The sequence below is a fragment of the Paracoccidioides brasiliensis genome (assembly GCF_000150735.1).
Source record: "Paracoccidioides brasiliensis Pb18 unplaced genomic scaffold supercont2.1, whole genome shotgun sequence".
NCBI lineage: Eukaryota > Fungi > Ascomycota > Eurotiomycetes > Onygenales > Ajellomycetaceae > Paracoccidioides > Paracoccidioides brasiliensis.
The window spans coordinates 2,108,857-2,127,659 of record NW_011371358.1 but is presented as its reverse complement, the minus strand read 5'-3'; the positions used below and the strand labels follow the sequence as shown (position 1 = coordinate 2,127,659).

General features: G+C 48.7%; 7 protein-coding genes across 7 annotated transcripts; 5 read left to right on the top strand and 2 right to left on the bottom strand.

Moving 5' to 3' along the window:
- Positions 1 to 418: 418 nt before the first annotated feature.
- Positions 419 to 2,118, bottom strand: PADG_00640 (uncharacterized protein; the record flags this gene model as incomplete). Its single annotated transcript, XM_010758133.1, has 3 exons — positions 419 to 458; positions 558 to 942; positions 1,023 to 2,118. The coding sequence occupies 3 exons, from the start codon at positions 2,116 to 2,118 to the stop codon at positions 419 to 421; spliced, it is 1,521 nt and encodes a 506-aa protein (XP_010756435.1).
- A 499-nt stretch (positions 2,119 to 2,617) lies between these two features.
- Positions 2,618 to 3,113, bottom strand: PADG_00639 (uncharacterized protein; the record flags this gene model as incomplete). The annotated part of the gene is made up of 2 exons (XM_010757613.1): positions 2,618 to 2,818; positions 3,018 to 3,113. 2 exons carry the CDS (start codon positions 3,111 to 3,113, stop codon positions 2,618 to 2,620), a joined length of 297 nt encoding a protein of 98 aa, XP_010755915.1.
- Positions 3,114 to 4,296: 1,183 nt separating this feature from the next.
- On the top strand, positions 4,297 to 6,335 carry PADG_00638 (aspartyl/glutamyl-tRNA(Asn/Gln) amidotransferase, B subunit; the record flags this gene model as incomplete). Its single annotated transcript, XM_010757612.1, has 4 exons — positions 4,297 to 4,639; positions 4,705 to 4,781; positions 4,865 to 5,006; positions 5,086 to 6,335. 4 exons carry the CDS (start codon positions 4,297 to 4,299, stop codon positions 6,333 to 6,335), a joined length of 1,812 nt encoding a protein of 603 aa, XP_010755914.1.
- Positions 6,336 to 7,353: 1,018 nt separating this feature from the next.
- Positions 7,354 to 8,531, top strand: PADG_00637 (arginase; the record flags this gene model as incomplete). Its single annotated transcript, XM_010758132.1, has 3 exons — positions 7,354 to 7,464; positions 7,542 to 8,101; positions 8,228 to 8,531. The coding sequence occupies 3 exons, from the start codon at positions 7,354 to 7,356 to the stop codon at positions 8,529 to 8,531; spliced, it is 975 nt and encodes a 324-aa protein (XP_010756434.1).
- Positions 8,532 to 10,059: 1,528 nt separating this feature from the next.
- PADG_00636 (uncharacterized protein) lies at positions 10,060 to 10,877 on the top strand (the record flags this gene model as incomplete). Its single annotated transcript, XM_010757611.1, has 3 exons — positions 10,060 to 10,205; positions 10,366 to 10,640; positions 10,771 to 10,877. The coding sequence occupies 3 exons, from the start codon at positions 10,060 to 10,062 to the stop codon at positions 10,875 to 10,877; spliced, it is 528 nt and encodes a 175-aa protein (XP_010755913.1).
- Positions 10,878 to 12,551: 1,674 nt separating this feature from the next.
- Positions 12,552 to 14,011, top strand: PADG_00634 (vacuolar protease A; the record flags this gene model as incomplete). The annotated part of the gene is made up of 4 exons (XM_010758131.1): positions 12,552 to 12,656; positions 12,762 to 12,912; positions 12,992 to 13,646; positions 13,720 to 14,011. The coding sequence occupies 4 exons, from the start codon at positions 12,552 to 12,554 to the stop codon at positions 14,009 to 14,011; spliced, it is 1,203 nt and encodes a 400-aa protein (XP_010756433.1).
- A 1,571-nt stretch (positions 14,012 to 15,582) lies between these two features.
- On the top strand, positions 15,583 to 18,679 carry PADG_00633 (protein serine/threonine phosphatase; the record flags this gene model as incomplete). The annotated part of the gene is made up of 3 exons (XM_010757610.1): positions 15,583 to 15,830; positions 15,966 to 16,052; positions 16,165 to 18,679. The coding sequence occupies 3 exons, from the start codon at positions 15,583 to 15,585 to the stop codon at positions 18,677 to 18,679; spliced, it is 2,850 nt and encodes a 949-aa protein (XP_010755912.1).
- Positions 18,680 to 18,803: the final 124 nt, after the last annotated feature.

The window sequence follows — 18,803 nt, the reverse complement described above, 5'->3', positions numbered from 1 at the left end:
GAAGTTGGCTGTGGTGTCAAGTTCCTTTTTCTGCTCCCGTCCAGCAGGTATATAACTATTGTGTGTTTTGTTAGTGGCACCAGGTTCCATTTTACCTACCCTGGGGATGCGACAGGACCGAAATCAAGCTAGCTGTTTTCCATTTGTGGAAGAAGGGATGAACCATGAAAACCATGTGAAGAAGATACGAATAAAAAGATGCAAGAATGCAACGCTGATTGATGACAAGACACATTGCAGGCTGTGTACTGCGGAGAGGTATCGAAAAGAAAATTCTTTATCAAAAGGGACGAAATTGCTAGAGAAAGAGGAACATGAGGACAGGAAGACAATGAAGGGACGCCATGAAATTGAACGAGATGAAAAATCGGAATCGGGAAAAAAAAGGTGATCGAGATTCGTCACTCGTAAACTGCCGTTAAATAATGATGGCTGCTGCAGCCATGAAGCCGAAATACCTATTACACCAACAAACAGTCAGACATCTATTGATATATCACATATTGACGAAGAACCACATCAAGGAAAGGAAAAAGGCAAAGGTCACAGGTACATACAGTGCGGCACATCTCCACCCATCATGTGGATCGATCAAATATTCATGACCAGCTGGTCCATTTGATGCAAACAAAGCCGTCGCACCTCCAACAATGGATACGACGGCAATGCGACCAAAGAACTCGGAAATAACACCAAAGGCAAGAAGTGGGAACAGGATGGCAGCTGAAGCTGTGGCAATTGTAGAATATATTGGATTCGGGGAGCGGGCGGACGCTGAACGGTCCCCGAGTAGAATGAGGTCATTATCATTGGCGAGGAACCTCAGATCAGACTTGGACGACGAGGAATTCTCATGGATCCAAGTACGGTAGGCGTCGACCTCGTCGGTCGTGGCAGTGGGTAGTTTGCGAGAGACCTCACGATATGAGCAGAGAGCACGGTCTGGATGATGTACGGGTAAGTTTTATTATGCCAGTCAAAGCCGCAAAGGATCAATACGGTGAGGAGGCAGTCTTTCTTACTATATTGCTCCGTCTTCAGCACTAGTTTTTCAACCAGTTCAAGCTTCCTCTGGTGAAGAGCTGATAATTCCTCAGACTGAAGGTCCTGATGCTTGGTTGACAGCAGCTTCTGCCTTCCAGAATTTCTAACATTGACGGCGACTCGTCGTACCTCTTCGACTTCGTCAAGGATGGAGAGGTCCTCTTCCATCTGCGCGATTTCTTCCTGGAGATGGTGCAGCAAGCGATGGTTCAATGACTCAAACTTTCGATACAGTAATGGGTGGTCGCCATCTCGTGACTCGCTTCGTTTGGAATCTGACTGCACGGAAGCCCGTCCTTGCTGTTTGCTCTTACTTATATTCAATTTGCCCATATCGAAACTCCGACGATATTGATATGAAGGATGGATGGCGGTATTTGGAGGTGTCGGGGAAAAGGAGTGTTTTTGTTGGATGTAGTATGATTCAGGGGTTGGGAGGTCAAAAAATCCAGGGCCAGGAGATGTAGGGCTTTCCAACATCGTTTCTGTATCGGTCATGTACGCTCCAGCCATCTGGAGGCGGCGGCGCGTTTGGAATTCATCTGCAAGTTTCCAGCTGGGGTTATCTAGAGAGATATCAGGGGGTGTTGCGGGCTGGTATTCAGTGGAAGAAGACGATGAAGCCCGATCAGGACTGTGGTCCCTAAGCGATAATCCTGGCTCCGAGGTGAAGCTACAAGATGCAATAGATTGCCGTCTCGAAGTTTTGGATGGTGAAGAGGTGGTAGATGACTGCCTCGCACTCATAGCCCGGGCCCAATGCGCACTGGGATCCTCTGAATCGTCCTTATCTAGGAATTCAAAGACGTTCGGCAACGGCTGTCTAGCTCCTGGTTCACTCACTCTTGTAGTTGCGCTTCTTTTCAGAATTGGGGGGGCATTGGCAGTGAGATCGATCAATGGTTTGGCACTGAGGGTTTTGGAGCGTGGTCGGGGTCGCACAGCAGTAGAAGAGCTCTCATTCGAATCTCCAGAAGATTTGGCCCGAGATATAAGAGCTGGGTCCACAACGGAGGCCTTGGAGGAGAGGGATAATTTCTTCGAACCGTCCCTTCTATGACCCTTCCCAGGCATATTCCAAAGTCTAGCAGTATCAGAAGGAGAAAGATGCTCCGTATATCTCACGGAAAGCAATTATATCGGAGAGAGGTGAAGGGGATATATCAAGTTTTGGGCTTCTTCCTGGACTTGGAATTCAATGACCAAACGGTATAAATTCCTTCGAGGAAAAAAGCTGTTCCTTCGCGCGGCGGGGGGTATCACAGACCCAGGCACGATATGAGCAAACAACCAAGAATACTAATGTATACGAGATAGCCAGAGGCCAGATAACAAGTATAAGTTTCCCTATTCCCTACAAGGAAATGAAAAACCTCAAAACACCATGTGGTGATGCGCTGATAAGTGGTCTGCGTGGGTGATAGAGGGGTAACTGATACTACGAAACACTATCAGGTGAAATGCACACAAGGAAGCAGGGCAAAAACCGATGAACATGGGGCGCACAAGGGGATTAAGAATCAAAATAAGGACGAGGAGGGGAAAAAGAAATAACGCCCAGCGCCATCAGTACCTATGTATGGGAGGATGGAGGGTTCATGCGCAGCGCCCAGCTGCGTACTCTGAAACGCGCCTGGGCCGTGATGGTCAAGCGATAATGGAAGATGCGACACAGTGATGAATCATGGAGAGCCCAAAGCTGGCGATCTGGAGCTGTGCCACTGGATCGACTAGAACCGCTGGTTGGGTCTATTAATACTGGACGTTCACCCAGCTAAAAGTTGTTAGCCCTCCCCAAAGTCATGGGGAACAGCTAAAAGTCATCTTTATCATCTTCCTTATCCCGGGACCTTAATTACACAAAAAAGGAGCCTGATTTCAATCATAATACCGCGGCTGCACGTAAAATGATGTATTTTGGCGAAATTGAGTCCACCACCACCGTCAAGACATGCGCATACTTAGTTACGCACATACGAACGGACATGCTGCGCTGCGCTGCGCTGCGCTGCGTTGGCCAGCAGCGACTCGCTTGTCCACCCACCAACCAAGGGATGGGGGAAGTCCATGGACTTGATAATTCCATCCTTCTCCATCAATTTATCAATGCTGCTGTCCCTTCAAGCTGAGAGGTTCCGGGTTTGTATTGCGGAGTATGTTATTCATGGTCTCGAGCTAACCCTGTTCCCTGCAATGCGCCGCCAACTCACATAGTGACTCTGCCCACATGTGTTTTTATCAAATGATCTCGGGATCATAGGCGAGAGGACACCTTATGCATTGCCTCCAATTGGCCAGAATGCAGCATTTTGAGAAGAGAGTCACCAAAAGTCAATTGTGGGAATATCCGCTTCCGTTCGCAGCGGTAATTTGACCCCCCCCCTTACAAACAAGTGAGCCCCTTATATGCAATGATATTTCGTTGAATTCACAGAAACACAGCCAAGTGCGACCACGCTGAGCCCGATGATAAGCTGCTCACACGCTCCAATATCTTTTGGGTTTCAAGCCCAAAGACACAGGTTGCTATTAATACTACCATCAGCTAACTAGTTAGCTAGTTATTACAGCCGTCTCTAGTCAGCAGTAATATGAAGGAACTTTGAACTCCGTCCTGCGGCATCTCGAACACCCTGGGGAATGATCTTTGAGACTGATCAGATCGGCCCCCAGGAGCTCAAACAGTGGTCAAGATTTCCGGTGACTAGTGTCACACGGCGGGTTTCCATTAATAAACTGATTGGCGATGAGGCCCAGGAGACCAGCGAATAGCAACGATCAGAGGCCCGATGCCACGGCGACAAGCTGGGCGCAAATTAAGCATGTGTTCAAGGTTATGCAGCATAAGCCACAGAGCGAACCAAATCAGAAAACCGTGAGTCGTTGGGGGTTGCGTGCAGCATCAGAGAAAACAGATTGCTTTTTAACAGCAGTGATTTAGTTACAGTAATCAGTTTGAATCTGTCAACTTTTGAATTCTTTTGGTAGACACATAAAATATCTTCAAGGGTTGGTATTATACACCCGTATTGCGGAGAACGGCCCTTTGCAAGGTTCGTATTTGGCTTTTCCCCTTCCGGCCCATCGATGTCTTCCAAAAGGTTCCTGAAGGTCTCGATAGTATTTCTTCCAACGCCAAACACCTCACAATTGTTCATCATTCAACCCTGAGAGCAGGCTGCTCTTTGAGAGTTCCAAAGGCAGTAGTACCATTTGGAGGCGGCGCTGACTGCCCTATTAATACTTATACTTATGATCCGACAATGCCTATCCCGACGTGCTGCTTGCCCCTGTTACCGAATTGCAGCGGGTGGAACTGAGCTCACGGGCTGTCTCTATCCCCAGAGCTCCCGCATATCGAGGAGGGGGAGGGATTGGTCCTCTACTTCTCGACGGGCTATAGATACCCAGACGTCTGGGGCGAGCAACGGCGCAGACTACGTTCCTTTGCGTAAACAATTGAAAGAGCAGGCTAGGGAGGGGCGGGCAGCGACAAGGAAGGGCGAGGTTTCACCGCCAGAACATGAGGATTGGGAACTGACTGTGGGCATTGAGATACATGCGCAATTAGATACGGATACAAAACTATTTTCAAGTAAGGCAAATGTGGCTAGTGGCTGGATATCTGGTATCCTCTTTGGATCTGACCGTTGTGAGCAGGAGCCTCTGCGGCCATTGATGATGTCCCAAACTCAAACGTAGCCCTCTTTGATATTGCGTTACCAGGGAGCCAGCCGGTTAGTTCTTCATTTTTTTGACTGTGTATAGTAGTACGTACACCAATGGCACCTAGAGTGCAGTTATATTAACGAATAACTAGTTGTTTCAACCAGCCACCCTGATACCCGCACTACGCGCGGCCATTGCACTGAACTGCGATGTGCAGCGAGTCAGTCGTTTTGACAGAAAACATTACTTCTATCAGGACCAGCCTGCGGGCTATCAGATAACCCAATACTACGGTACTTGAAAAGACCCCACACACATATATATTTCCAATGAGAGTCTGTTCCTCTAACAATTTTCCAAAAACACAAATAGAACCGTACGCGAAAAATGGCAGCATTTGGCTGGGCCCACACGATGGCATTGCTAAGGAGGACGGGGTCGGCGTTAAAATCGGTATAAAGCAGATACAGTTGGAGCAGGATACGGCGAAATCACAAGAACTTCCATCGTCCACATACCTTCTTGACTTCAACCGTGTTTCGCGCCCTCTTATCGAGATAATAACGCTGCCGCAGATCCACTCGCCAGCAACAGCCGCTGCTTGCGTGAGGAAAATCCAGACGATCCTTCAGTCCGTCGGAGCAGTGACAACGGGGATGGAAATGGGAGGCCTCAGGGCAGACGTGAACGTATCTGTAAGAAAACGGAGCGAGGGGGTCGGTGACCATCAGTACCACGGAATAACAGGACTTGGCCAACGAACCGAAATCAAAAATCTAAGCAGTTTCAAAGCTGTCGAGAATGCTATCATTGCAGAACGAGACCGTCAAATCGCGGTACTTAGAGCAGGTGGCGCCATTGAGGGAGAGACACGAGGCTGGACACTTGGCAGCACCGAGACCAGGAAACTACGAGGGAAGGAGGGGGAAGTGGACTACCGATACATGCCGGATCCTGATCTGGGGCCAGTGATAATAGGAATCGATGTTTTTTTTGAACTCAAGGCGAAGCTGCCAGTTCTGCCCGATGCGCTCTTACAGAGTCTTGTCCAAGATCCGAAATACGGACTCTCTACTGACGATGCCAAGGCATTGATTGAACTCGATGACGGAGATCGGCTGGATTATTACAAAGATGCTGTTGATATTCTAATTACCCTCCAAAAAGACCTATCCGACGATTTCAGTGGCGGGGGGAAGGTGGTTGGCAATTGGGTGCTGCATGAACTCGGAGGCCTGCTAACCAAATCAAACCTCCACTGGGACTCAGAGCGGGTCCCAGCACAAAGCCTGGCGGAAATTATCAACCTGCTCTCCCGAAATAAAATAACCGGCAGCACGGCGAAATCTCTCCTTGCAATGGTGTTTGACGGCGACAAGCGGTCTATCAGTCAGATTGTGGAGGACGAAAACCTCCTTCTCCAGAGCCTTTCCCGGGAAGAATACATCGCGCTAGCCGAGGAGGTCATGCGCCAGAACCCGAAGATGGTGATGGAAATCTGCGAGAAACGTCAGCTGGGCAAGATTGGCTGGTTGGTTGGACAGATTAAGCAAATTGGTGATAGGAATAGAGTCGAGGCACAAAAGGCTGAGGAGATTCTACGGGAGCTTATACTTAAATAGGCGTCTGCAACTGTGGTTGGATGATATAAACAAGTGAAGATCTAGATAGGTAAAAGTGTGTAGTTTCATTCACTACCGTATATTACTGTTGAATGCAAAATTAGCAGCCAGAACATCCTATTTGTATTGGCTTCCCTTCCCGGCAAAATCTACAGAGGCGATATACCTCTTCAATTCCTCTGGAAACAAAATATATAAATAACTCACCGCCGAATCAACAATTCATAGCCCCGTCCACATGATGTCAACCCGCCCATGGTTAAGTGGGAAGCGTTGGTGCGGAAAAGTGGCGACATCTCTCTTAAACATGTACTTAGGGGAAATGGTTCATTCGGTATGACAGACAAGTTTCTTCATCTCCTTTCCCCTAAAAGCATGTTGAACCGGGGACAGCATGAGGGTTTGAATAGGGACAGAAGGGCGATTCCTACGCTGCGATGGTCCCGGATCTCTATGGGTATTTCCCTTCTTCTCTCGTGTCATTACATTTAAGTTTTCTCGTTATCTTCTTTTGTAATTTCAGGAGTTCTTATTTTAACTGCTATTCTTGAAACCTCCACTGGTAACTATCCGTTGCCCGTTGTTGAGAAGCGCTTCAATTTTGTATCTTAATCACACATCAAGCAACCGTTCCGCAAGGGAAAGAAGAACATCTAGTTTCTATTTTATTTGCTCTCTATCATTTTCTCATCTCGATGCTCTTCTTATTTCTCTCGTATTTCAAACAGTTGAGATAAATTCATTCTTTCCCAGTCGCACCAAGTTGAGACAAGTAACTACAGCGGCGCAATTTTGGGCTACATAGTTGTCTTGCTTGCTTGCTTTTCCAAATCACTATATCTTGCAAAGTTTCCCTTTATCGGACTTCACAATTTCTCTTCCCTTTCGACCGAAGGCGAAGATCATATAATTTGCATACGACCAAGCTTCCTTGCGCCGTTTCGAAACATTCATTGGAGGATTCATCCAGCCGTTTTATTGAAGGAAAGGAAGGGATATCGCAGAAAGGAAGCGCAAAATGACGCAGGAAAATACGAACAATGTGATCTCGCCGTCTACGATCAAACACAGGTTCCTCTCCAAACCCAAGGAGGTGGGGGTAGTGGCCGTTGGCTTTTCCGGAGGCCAGGTATGTAGATAACATCTATTAACATCAAAAGAGACTACAAAGAGTGTACCTAACATCCCCCGTCCCCTAATCAACAGAGCAAACCAGGAGTCGATGATGGCCCCACAGCTCTCATCGAAACAGGCCTACTCGAGCAACTCCAAGAAGACCTAGGCTACACCGTCAACTACGACAACGAAGTCCACAACTACGGCGACATCGTCCCTGTCTCCGACCCCGACTTCCGCGGCATGAAAAGGCCCCTCTCTGTCAGCGCCGTGACAGAGAAGCTCAGCCAGCAAGTCTACGAGCACGCGCGAGATGGCAAGTTTGTCCTGACGTTGGGCGGCGACCATTCCATCGCTATCGGGACCGTGTCGGGAACTGCGAAGGCGATGCGGGAGAGGCTGGGGAGGGAGATTGCGCTGATCTGGGTGGATGCGCATGCTGATATTAACACGCCGGAGACGAGTGGGAGCGGGAATATACACGGGATGCCAGTGGCGTTTCTCACGGGGTTGGCGAGAGAGAAGAGGTCGGATGTCTTTGGGTGGCTGGGGAGGGATCACTTTGTTAGCACTCGGAAGCTGGTGTATATTGGTTTGCGCGATGTGGATCGCGGGGAGAAGAAGATTCTAAGAGAGAATGGGATTCGGGCGTTTAGTATGCATGATATTGATAAGCATGTTCCCCCCCCCCCCAACGGGCAAACCCTACTATACATATCTATCTTCATTCTTATGTCCTCTTTTTGTTTTGACGCCCCTGCTAACCATGATGTCAGACATGGTATTGGACGTGTTGTCGAGATGGCTCTGGCGCATATCGGAGCCGATACACCAATTCATCTCTCGTTTGATGTGGACGCTCTTGATCCCCAATGGGCTCCTAGCACGGGTACTCCCGTCCGAGGCGGGCTGACTCTCCGTGAAGGCGACTTCATCGCTGAATGCGTTCACGAAACGGGGAACCTGGTTGCGATGGACTTGGTGGAAGTGAACCCAAGCCTGGAAATCATGGGTGCCAATGAGACCATCCGGGCGGGCTGCTCGTTAGTCCGCTGTGCATTGGGGGATACACTTCTCTAGAGCTGTCTTGCCGCTTGAAGATGGATCGCCTTGGGACTATCTTTTTTGTTGGCTGTTGGAATAGATCTATATAGAAATGTCTATTGCAAAATATGAGGTGTGTATGGAACTGGAATGATAATATAAACTCATAGCAAGCTTGTAAAAATCCAGATAGATGTTATAATGTATCTTGCTATATATTCGTACTGATTTGTCTGCCAGATCTTCTCTTCCATTTCTCTGTTTGCAATCACTTTAACGCTCTATTCACTGCGAAAGCTCGATTTTGCGGGGAAAGCCGTTGTTAAATTGATCGTTAACTAGTTATTTAGACGTCATTGTTGGCAACAAAAAACAAATATACAATGAGTTGTTACGCCGCAAAACTCGAAACCAGCTTAACATTAACTGCTATGGCCTCCTCTCGAGCAAGGAGTAACCAGACATCAACCTCGTGTTAGCAAATGTATTTCGCGTTGGGCGGCGATTGATGAGTTTTAAATACTCCCCTGCCACCGGATTTATCCATCCCCAACCCCCTCATTTATTTACTCAGCGACAACAAACCAATGAAAAATATGAACATGTGTTGGAAAAAGAAAAAAAACAACCATGTGCACGCATCTTTAATATCTTCCTCGAACAGTTAACTGATCAGCTATGATTCAATGACAAAATTATTCGATTTCGGTTTCTTCATCCACACATCTGGTAAATACTCCGTGCTACATCATAGCGTTTTGTATATTTCTACGTATCTATATATCTTCTCTAGAGGAATAACAACATATCTCTTCCCCTACACTCCCAGGCCATTGGGACACGATTCTGAAATACCCCCAATATTATATCCGTGGTCGCTTTTGACTCTCATGAACGGCTTACCACTCCCCTGCGTCGTCTAGTTTTGAACCAAGCACGTTGTCTCCGCTGCTCTGCTGTCGTGGTCGACTCCCATTGCTACAGACAGCCTCGAAACCAACAGCTGCTAACTAGTCCACATTATCATCATCATCATCATCACCACCACCACCACCACCACTGCGCGCCCAACTATAATTCCCCTGCGCTGCTGCTTGACCAGTTGTCTCCAGCGTAGAAACGTGGGAGGGAATTATTTCTCCCCCCCCCCCTCTCCTCTTGTTCACGCTCCCGCTCAATCTCCTTCTGCTCCTCCGGCATCTTCTACATCACCCAATTTCCCCATGGGCACAACGATCTTCGCAATCGACTTCGAGGGGTTTTTTCCAGTCGTATCCCGGGTTGTGGAGTGGCCTGAGTATACTTTCTTTTATTTTTAGTAAATTCAAACGGACACCGACACCGACACTTGTTCCTCATACTGTACGATCCCGCATATCTCTGGCCCTCCTTGAACCTCTTGTCGGAAGGGGGAAAGACGCCTCTGCTCCGGGTCGAGTATATTTGAAGTATATTTCGCCTACCTCGTCCCTCTTCAGGCTTTGGACAGGAACTCAATTGATATCCTGCGAACACATTCCCCCGCCCCTTTTCCTGGATGTCAAGCTCTAGCTATTCGCGAACAATGGTTCCTGCAACGCGCAAGTTCCACTGGCCAGAGATACAGCTGAACATATGGTTCTTCGTCGTGCTTGCGGGCTCAGCAACATGTCTGGGAATCTTCAGCTGGTTCATGACAGTGCAGACGCAGATGGAGCTGCCGACCCCCTGGTAAGTTCTATATTATGGATAAACAAATCCTTCCCCAAAGACTCTCAGCTCCTGTTTTCAACCTGGGGCCGATTGATACATACATAGATTCTATTGATCTCTATATCTATACCTGCAATATCCCGATTTACACAATGACCAACGGACTTACGAATAACAGGGTCTTCCCCTTCATGGTAGCCGCCGCCGCCTTATCACTTATATTCCTCTTCCTGATCGTCTTCCTCGCCATCCAGCATTCGCTAATACCCGAAATGATAATACTGGGCAGCTTCATTCTCTTCGTGCTATGGTTCACGGGCCTAATAGGCACGTCCGTGCAGCTATACGGTAGCAAAGCAAACATCAATTCAAACTGCCAGAATTGGGTGTCTGGTTACCAGTACAAGGGCGCAAGTATAAATACCCTTGCGTGGCTGACGAATATAACAATTTGTATGTCCCCTTTTCTCAACCTTGGGTTTTTTTTTTTTTTTTTTTTTTTTTTTTACATCCTTAAAATCCTAACTCGGCGGCCCCCTTTTTTTCTCTGTCATTTCACAATATCTAACAAACGAACGAATAGGCAACTGCTGGAAGACCGCATTTGCATTTGAAGTAGTCGTATCGGTTTTCCTCCTCTGGATGCTTGTCATGGCATTCCAGGTCCGAAAGCACACGGATCCCTACTGATGGTTCGCCAATTTTTTTTTTTTTTTGTTTTTTTTCCAACGTCTTCCTAGCACCCTTTTATCTTACCCATTTTTCAACTTCATTTTCATTTTTTTTGTTTTTTTTTTTTCTCTCCTGATGGTCATTTGATAATATATCTATCTACAATACGGTACATGTCACTTAGCGTCTTCATATTTCGCACAGCATCCGGATGGAGTCTGATCTGTCATTTTATACCTTTTATATTGTTTCACCTTATATGGGGGGAAATGGCCGGCTGGCCCACAGTTTTATGGAACGAGTGGGAAAGGATAGCCTGTCTGTCTGTCTGTCTGTCTGTCTGTCTGTCTGTATACATTGCGGTTGATTCAGTTTCTGTTATTTTGATATTGTTGCCAGGCGTTATTGACTGGTATGATATGCGTAAGAGCACCGGGAACCGTCCTGTCACTTTCAATTATGTTTCCTGTTTCTCTCTGTTCCTGTTCCGGCCTCTGCTCCCGTCGGAATCAATATCGGTATCAATAAATAAGGGAAACGATGCAATAATATTTCTCCTGTATCATGATTTCTGACACTTCATGTTGTCGTCCGCCAGTTCATCATAAAACTACAGCCCGATTTTCCTAAGCTCTCTTAAACGGTGAATATCTCTCCTCCTTCCTCATAAGAATTATAGTTATTCCCGATGCCAGTGATGTCAACAACTTTTGTCTTCGGGAGCAATGTTCTCCAGGGCTCTCGGAGACGGGTCTCGCTCATTGACAGGGAACGATGTGTATATCGAGAGAGGACCTGTGTTCTGTGTCTCGTCCGTCTGAAATAACTTTCAGAGGCGATGTGCTTGCTTCGTATGCAAATCGAAACTCGAGTAATATTTATAGGTTAAGGGCAGACTTGAGACGAAAGCGCCAATTTTTCGGCCCGAACGAAGTCCATGCCCACAACTGCCACAAACAAAGGCATAGATTACGGGAAACCCCGACAAGAAAGAACGCTTCAATCTGGATTTATCACAGGGTGACAGCCAGCCTACGCAGCAGGTGGAACTGTTTGTTGTTGGTTTGCAGGAACTGGGAAGGGGGGGGACCCACGACACCGGGTTTTCAACCTGCGACTGCTGCCCACGGCCGGTTGTGACTTGGCCTTTTGGTTTTCTCCAACCTTGCAGCTTGAAGCCAATTCCCCCCCCCTTCCCAATCAGGCATAGCGCTTCGGCTCGAAAGCCAAATCTCCGACCCACCACGGGACTTAGCGCGGTCACGGGATCCGTTACGTAGGCCTCTGGCTCCGGCCGCCCCCCAACCCCCCGAATCAGGCAGCCCCCGTTTTCCCGCGTTGCAGTCCTTTGTACCCCAACCTAGTAACCCAGCGGTACGAGTGACCTTCACACCCAGCCCGCCCAGTCGCCCCCAAGGGCATGATTACCTCATTCACTAGGGCGACCCTTGACCTTGACCTTGACCTCAACCTCAACCTTCATCCCCCATCTTCATCTTCATCCTCAACCTCATCCATCGGCCTCTGCCTCTCTCCACTTCATTCTCTTGCCTCTCCATCAAACTCCTCATCACAACCCCAACCCCCCCCCCTTCCTTTCTTTCAGTCCTTTCTTTCCTTTACCCCTAAGTTGTGTCTTCCTAAGACTCCCCCCTGCTCATCACTCTGCGTCAACGGTTGTTACCCGCTGCTATGAAGTTCTCTCTGCTGCTTGCAGCGACCACCACCCTGCTGGGTACGTCGTCTGCAAAGGTACACAAACTGAAGCTTAACAAAATATCTCTATCACAACAGCTTGTAAGTAGGAGTCGTCGATAGCAGATGACATTTCCCTCTTTTTGTGTTATCTATTTGCTGTTGATACGATGTCGTTGCTGACCGGATGATGTTGGAATCATCCAGGACCATGCCAACATTGAGACCCAGGTCAAGGCCCTTGGTCAGAAATATATGGGCGTCAGACCATCCCAGCATTTTAATGAGATGTTTAAGGATACATCCAAGGCTTCAGGCGGACACAGCGTTCTCGTAGACAACTTCCTGAACGCCCAATGTATGTTTGGGTCTCTCCACAATCCAGCCAACCCCCTTCCTTGTCCTTAAATCGCATTCTGATTGCCCCCCCCCCTCAGACTTCTCGGAGATCTCCATTGGTACTCCCCCTCAGACCTTCAAAGTCGTCCTCGATACCGGAAGCTCCAACCTCTGGGTCCCATCGGCCCAATGCATGTCCATCGCCTGCTTCCTGCACAACAAATACGATTCATCCGTCTCTTCCACCCACCGCAAAAATGGCACCGAGTTTGCCATCCGCTACGGCTCCGGAAGTCTCTCGGGTTTTGTTTCCCAGGATGTCGTCCGCATCGGCGACATGACGGTGAATAATCAGGACTTTGCAGAGGCCACCAGCGAGCCAGGTCTTGCCTTCGCCTTTGGCCGATTTGACGGCATCCTTGGACTGGGATATGACACCATCTCTGTCAACCACATTGTACCCCTGTTCTATCAGATGATCAACCAGAAATTGCTGGATATGCCAGTGTTTGGTTTTTATTTGGGCAATTCTGACGTCGACGGCGATGACTCTGAGGCTACCTTTGGCGGCATCGATGAGAGTCATTTTACCGGTGAACTTACCACGATCTCTCTCCGCCGCCGGGCTTACTGGGAGGTTGATCTCGATGCCATTATCTTCGGTAATGAGATGGCCGAATTAGAGAACACCGGCGTCATCCTCGACACCGGCACGTCCCTTCTTGCATTGCCATCTACCATCGCTGAGCTCCTGTAAGTTTCCTCACCTGCCGTCTGCTCTTGTTAAAAAGATATTTCGCCCAAGCACAACTAACCCCAAAAACAGTAACAAACAAATCGGTGCCAAAAAGTCCTTCAACGGCCAATACACCGTCGACTGCACTAAGCGCAGCACCTTTCCCGATATAACATTCACTCTGGCGGGCCACAACTTCACCATTGGATCCTATGATTACATCCTTGAGGTCCAGGGTTCTTGCATCAGCAGCTTTATGGGCATGGATTTCCCCGAGCCCGTAGGTCCCCTTGCTATTCTCGGCGACGCGTTCCTGAGACGGTGGTATAGCGTGTATGATTTGGGCAATCATCAGATTGGGTTGGCGAAGGCTAGACAGTGAACGTCGGGTGTTTTGTGTTTTCGTGTTTCCGTGTTTCCTTTCCCTTTTCCTTTTTCTGTTAATAATGGCTTTTGTCAAAAGCTGCCAGCATAGTATAGGTAGAGGGATTGAGAGGGCGATTGTGTGGAAAAGGGAGAGGAGGATGAGTATTCCGTACCTCATAGGGCATCAGTGATTATAAGGGGAGGATGGAGGCAATGCGTTATCATAATCCTATACAATATACTCTTGTCTTTGCCTCCATATTTTTCCAGCTGCTCAGTTTTTGTTTAGGTATGTTTTTTTTTTTCTTTTTTTTTTTTTTTTTTTTTTGTTTTGATTTTGATTTTTTTTTATTTTTCGTGCAATCAGGAAACAAATCAGATTTGAGATTTCATGTTGTAGGGCTCAAATATCAGATCTCAGCATCTGACTTTTTGAAGCTTCCGTAACGCGCTACAGAGCAATCACTCCCAACAACATACATACCCTGATTGCCTTGCTCCTGTTTTTCATCTTCTTCATACTTTTCATGTATTCCGCTATACAATATGCTTGTTCGGTTTGCGAAGTTAAAATATGTGTGTGATATTTTTTGCATGAGACAGCAGAATCTAAATGGAATGAATAGTTACAGAGAACATCAAGCAACGTCATTTAACTGGAGCTGCAGTCTGAAGGTGTGTTTGTTCTACATGTAGCTCAGGCGGTTGTTGGATATGAGCAACAGGCAACCGGCAACCGGCAACCGGCAACTTGAGGGAGGATGTGGAGGAGAATGCACCAAGATACTCATTTACTGGAGCCACGGAGAATGAATGCTATTAGTACTGTGCAGTGATTGTCGAGTATGATGGCAGTCATTGCATTAACTATTTAAATAACAGCGTGGGTGTTTAACCCGTCAAATATTATTAAAAGTATTAAGAGATCTACAATGCTGCTCATTCAGTTGTTGTTTTTCCTCGCTGTTTAAACCAGGCTGAGCCAGCAGCAACTAAGCCACATCGTGCCGCTGTAGTTTGGCTATCTCACCAACTAACTATATATAACTAATTTACTGCTCTCGGGTCTGTCCAGCTCCTATAACTACCAGCCAGCTACCCCCTGTTCGTCCTGCAACAGCCACTGCAGCAACCGACCGCCGTAACCATCCATCCATCATCACATTAGTTACCCCAAACCCCCCCCCCCCCCGGGGCGGCTCCCGCCTGTTCGCGAACCACCAAAACATCGAAGAACCCGCTTCAGTCCCGTTATAAAACTCTTCGCGCGAACCCCAAAATCCAAGAACAATCGCAATCGCCACCATATAACTACCTACCTAACCACCCGTCGCAATTTCACTTTTAAACCCCCCCTGGAAAAAAGTCTTTGCCGCATCTCCCAACTTATCCCTCGCCAAGACAACGAGAGCCAGAAAATACACCACACACGACCAGCCCCGTATAAAACAACTTTTTACCCCCAAAACCCCCCATACATACAATAGTATGGCTTTCTAGAGAAAATTCAAGGAAGTCAAACAAACCTCTCTCAAAAAGAACGAACCAATCTCACACTCCAGAAAAAAAAAAAAAAAGGGCAAAGGAATGCTTCTAAAACTATCCGCGAGCCTCCACTACCCGATCACCATCACCGAGCTGTTGAAGAGCCCCGGCGACACCATCCAACAAGGCGAGGCCATCTTCGCGTACTACTACCGCACAACAGTGACGGAGGGTGACGGGTTGGGAAACAAGGTTGATGTCCTCAAGACCTTCCCGACGAGGTTTGAGTCTGTGGTTGATGGGGAGTTGGTTGGCTGGAAGGTTAGGGTTGGTGAGGTTGTTGAGAGGCCGTGAGTTGGGTTCCTTTTGTTAATTGTATTGATATGCTGCGTGTATATATATATATATATATGTGCAAATAATCCAATTGCGCTTCTGCAACTACAGGTTGATAGGTGATACTGACTACGGTTTGGTCTGTTCAGGATTGACGTTGCAGAGATCCATGAGCCGTGCTCCCATGAGGTGCAGTTTGGCGGCATGTGCGCCAACTGTGGGAAGGATATGACTGAGTATGCTATGCGTCTTTCTATTCCCATCTATTTCTCCCTCCCCCTCCCCCTCCCCCTCCCCCGGCTCTCGTGCATTTGCTAACGTCGGCCTTTTTTCATCACTACACTACAGATTCAACTACAACACCGAGGTGCTCGATTCCTCCCGCGCCCCAATTCGCATGATCCACGACAACTCCTCCCTAACAGTCAGCAAAAGCGAAGCAACACGGGTAGAAGAAGATGCGAAACGGCGCCTCCTCTCATCGAGACGCCTATCCCTCGTCGTCGACCTCGACCAGACCATCATCCACGCGACCGTGGACCCGACGGTGGCAGAATGGCAACAGGACAGAGACAACCCGAACCACGAAGCAGTCAAGGACGTGCGCGCTTTCCAGCTCGTGGACGACGGCCCAGGCATGAAGGGATGTTGGTATTACATTAAGCTGCGACCGGGGCTGCAAGAGTTCCTGCAGGAAATCTCCGCGCTGTACGAGCTGCATATCTACACCATGGGGACGCGCGCGTATGCGCAGAATATAGCCGCCATCGTGGATCCGGACAGGAAGATTTTCGGAGATAGGATTCTAAGTCGCGATGAAAGTGGGAGCTTGACGGCGAAGAATCTTCAGCGGCTTTTCCCTGTCGATACGAAGATGGTTGTTATCATTGATGATCGGGGGGATGTGTGGAAGTGGTCTGATAATCTGATTAAGGTGTCGCCGTATGATTTCTTTGTGGGGATCGGGGATATCAATTCTAGCTTTTTGCCGAAGAAGCAGGATCTTAAGACACCCCCCAAGGGAGGTGCCAAGGCGACGACGAAGGGCACTGCTTCTGCAGCGGGGAGAACAGCGGTTAATGGGTCGCCAGGGGCAACGGGTACAGATGGGAAAGCAGACACGGAAGTATCCGCTTTAGAACAACTGGTTACCATGGGCGGCGGTGACGATCCCGAGTTACTCCAGGAACAGGCCAATGAACAGGAAGAAGCGATCGCACATCAAGTGGAAGAACGGCCACTGCTCCAGAAGCAAAAACAGCTCGACGCGGAGGATGAAGCGGCCGAATTGCTAGCTTCCAGCAGCGAAAATGGCGATTCATCCAGTGAGGAATCGCATGACTCGTCGCGCCACCGGCATCACCTGCTAGAAGACAATGATGGTGAACTATATAGACTCCAGGAGCGGCTGAAGGCGGTCCACAAGGCGTTTTTCGACGAATATGATCGGCGACGGACGAATTCCCTGGGAGGCAGGGTATCTGCGCTACGAGGTGAACGTGCACCACCGACTAGGGATAAGGATATAGATCTCCATATCGTCCCGGACGTAGAAGTGATAATGCCGCAGATCAAGCGGGTGATCCTCGACTCCGTCGTCCTTGTATTCTCCGGCGTCCTACCGCTGGGAACCGACATGCAGAACGCGGACATCTCGATGTGGGCCAAGAGCTTTGGCGCAACCATCTCGAACAAGATTAATTTGCGGACAACACATCTTGTGGCGGGGAGGAATCGGACGGCGAAAGTAAGGGAGGCGACGAGGTATCCAAATGTCAAGATTGTAACGGTGCAGTGGCTTTTAGATTCGATTACGCAGTGGAAGCGGCTGGATGAGAAGGCGTATCTCGTCCATGTCCACCCGGAGGATAGGGGGGAGCCGATTGGTGAAGGCGAGGGAAATTCGTCGTCGTCTGGGTCGAATAAGGGCTCTGTGTCGAATTCGAATGGGAGTTTCGATGAGGGGTCTTTGCTCTCTTCGTCTGAGGATGCGGAGGATGGGGATGATGACGACGACGACGAGGAGGAGGAGGAGGTGGGGGAGACGGAGGCGGATGGTGGCACGGATAATAATAGCGAAGATACGGAGAGCGAAGCGCCGAGGAAGGGATTGAGGATACGAACGCGTGATATCGATGAAGAGATTTTGCAGTCAGCTGGTCTAACTGAGCATTCGCCTATTGGGTATGATGCTGGCGAACGGGCTGCGGTGCATGATGAGCTGAGGGAGTTTTTGGGGAGTGACGATGAGGGGAGCGAGAGTGAGAGTGACTTTTCGATGGGGGGGTCGTTTGGGCAGGGAAGGGAATTAGAAGGGCAAGGGGAAGGGCAAAGGGAAGAGGGAATACCTAGTGGGAAAAAGCGGAAACGCGACGCGGAGGGGAAAGAGGGGGAGAGTGGAAGGGAGTTGAGCGCTGCGGAAGATGAGGGTGGAGGTGGAGGTTCTGGATCGGGGTCGGGGTCGGGATCGCGTCTTTCGCAAAAGATCAAATTATTGCATGAGAGGAATACGAGGTTGAAGCATGTTGCGACGGTACGGTCTAGGGGGTCTTCTGAGGCGCCTGCCACTTCTTCCGATGGAGAGGCAGCAGCTGTTGATGATAGAGCAGGCGATGGCGATGATGACGAAGATGATGATGCTGGGAGTGCTGATGGTAATGGCGATGGTGATGGAGAAGTGGGCGGGAAAGGCGGTGACTCTGATACGACCGGGAAATCCACAACTGGATATAATAATAATGATATGGAGCCTGAAGATGAGGAGGATGCGTTGGAGAGGGAGATGTTGGCTGCTTTTGAGGATGCGGGGTGGGAAGAGGAAGGGAAGGAGAAGGAAGAAAGAAGGTTGGATGTTGAGGAGTAGCAGGGCTATGGGAATGGTTTCTTGGGGATGTGTGTGTCTGCATGTGTGGTTTTTTCCAATTGAAACTCCCACCATCATCATTTCCATGAAAAATATACACCCAACGTCGTCAGGAGAGCTTTTC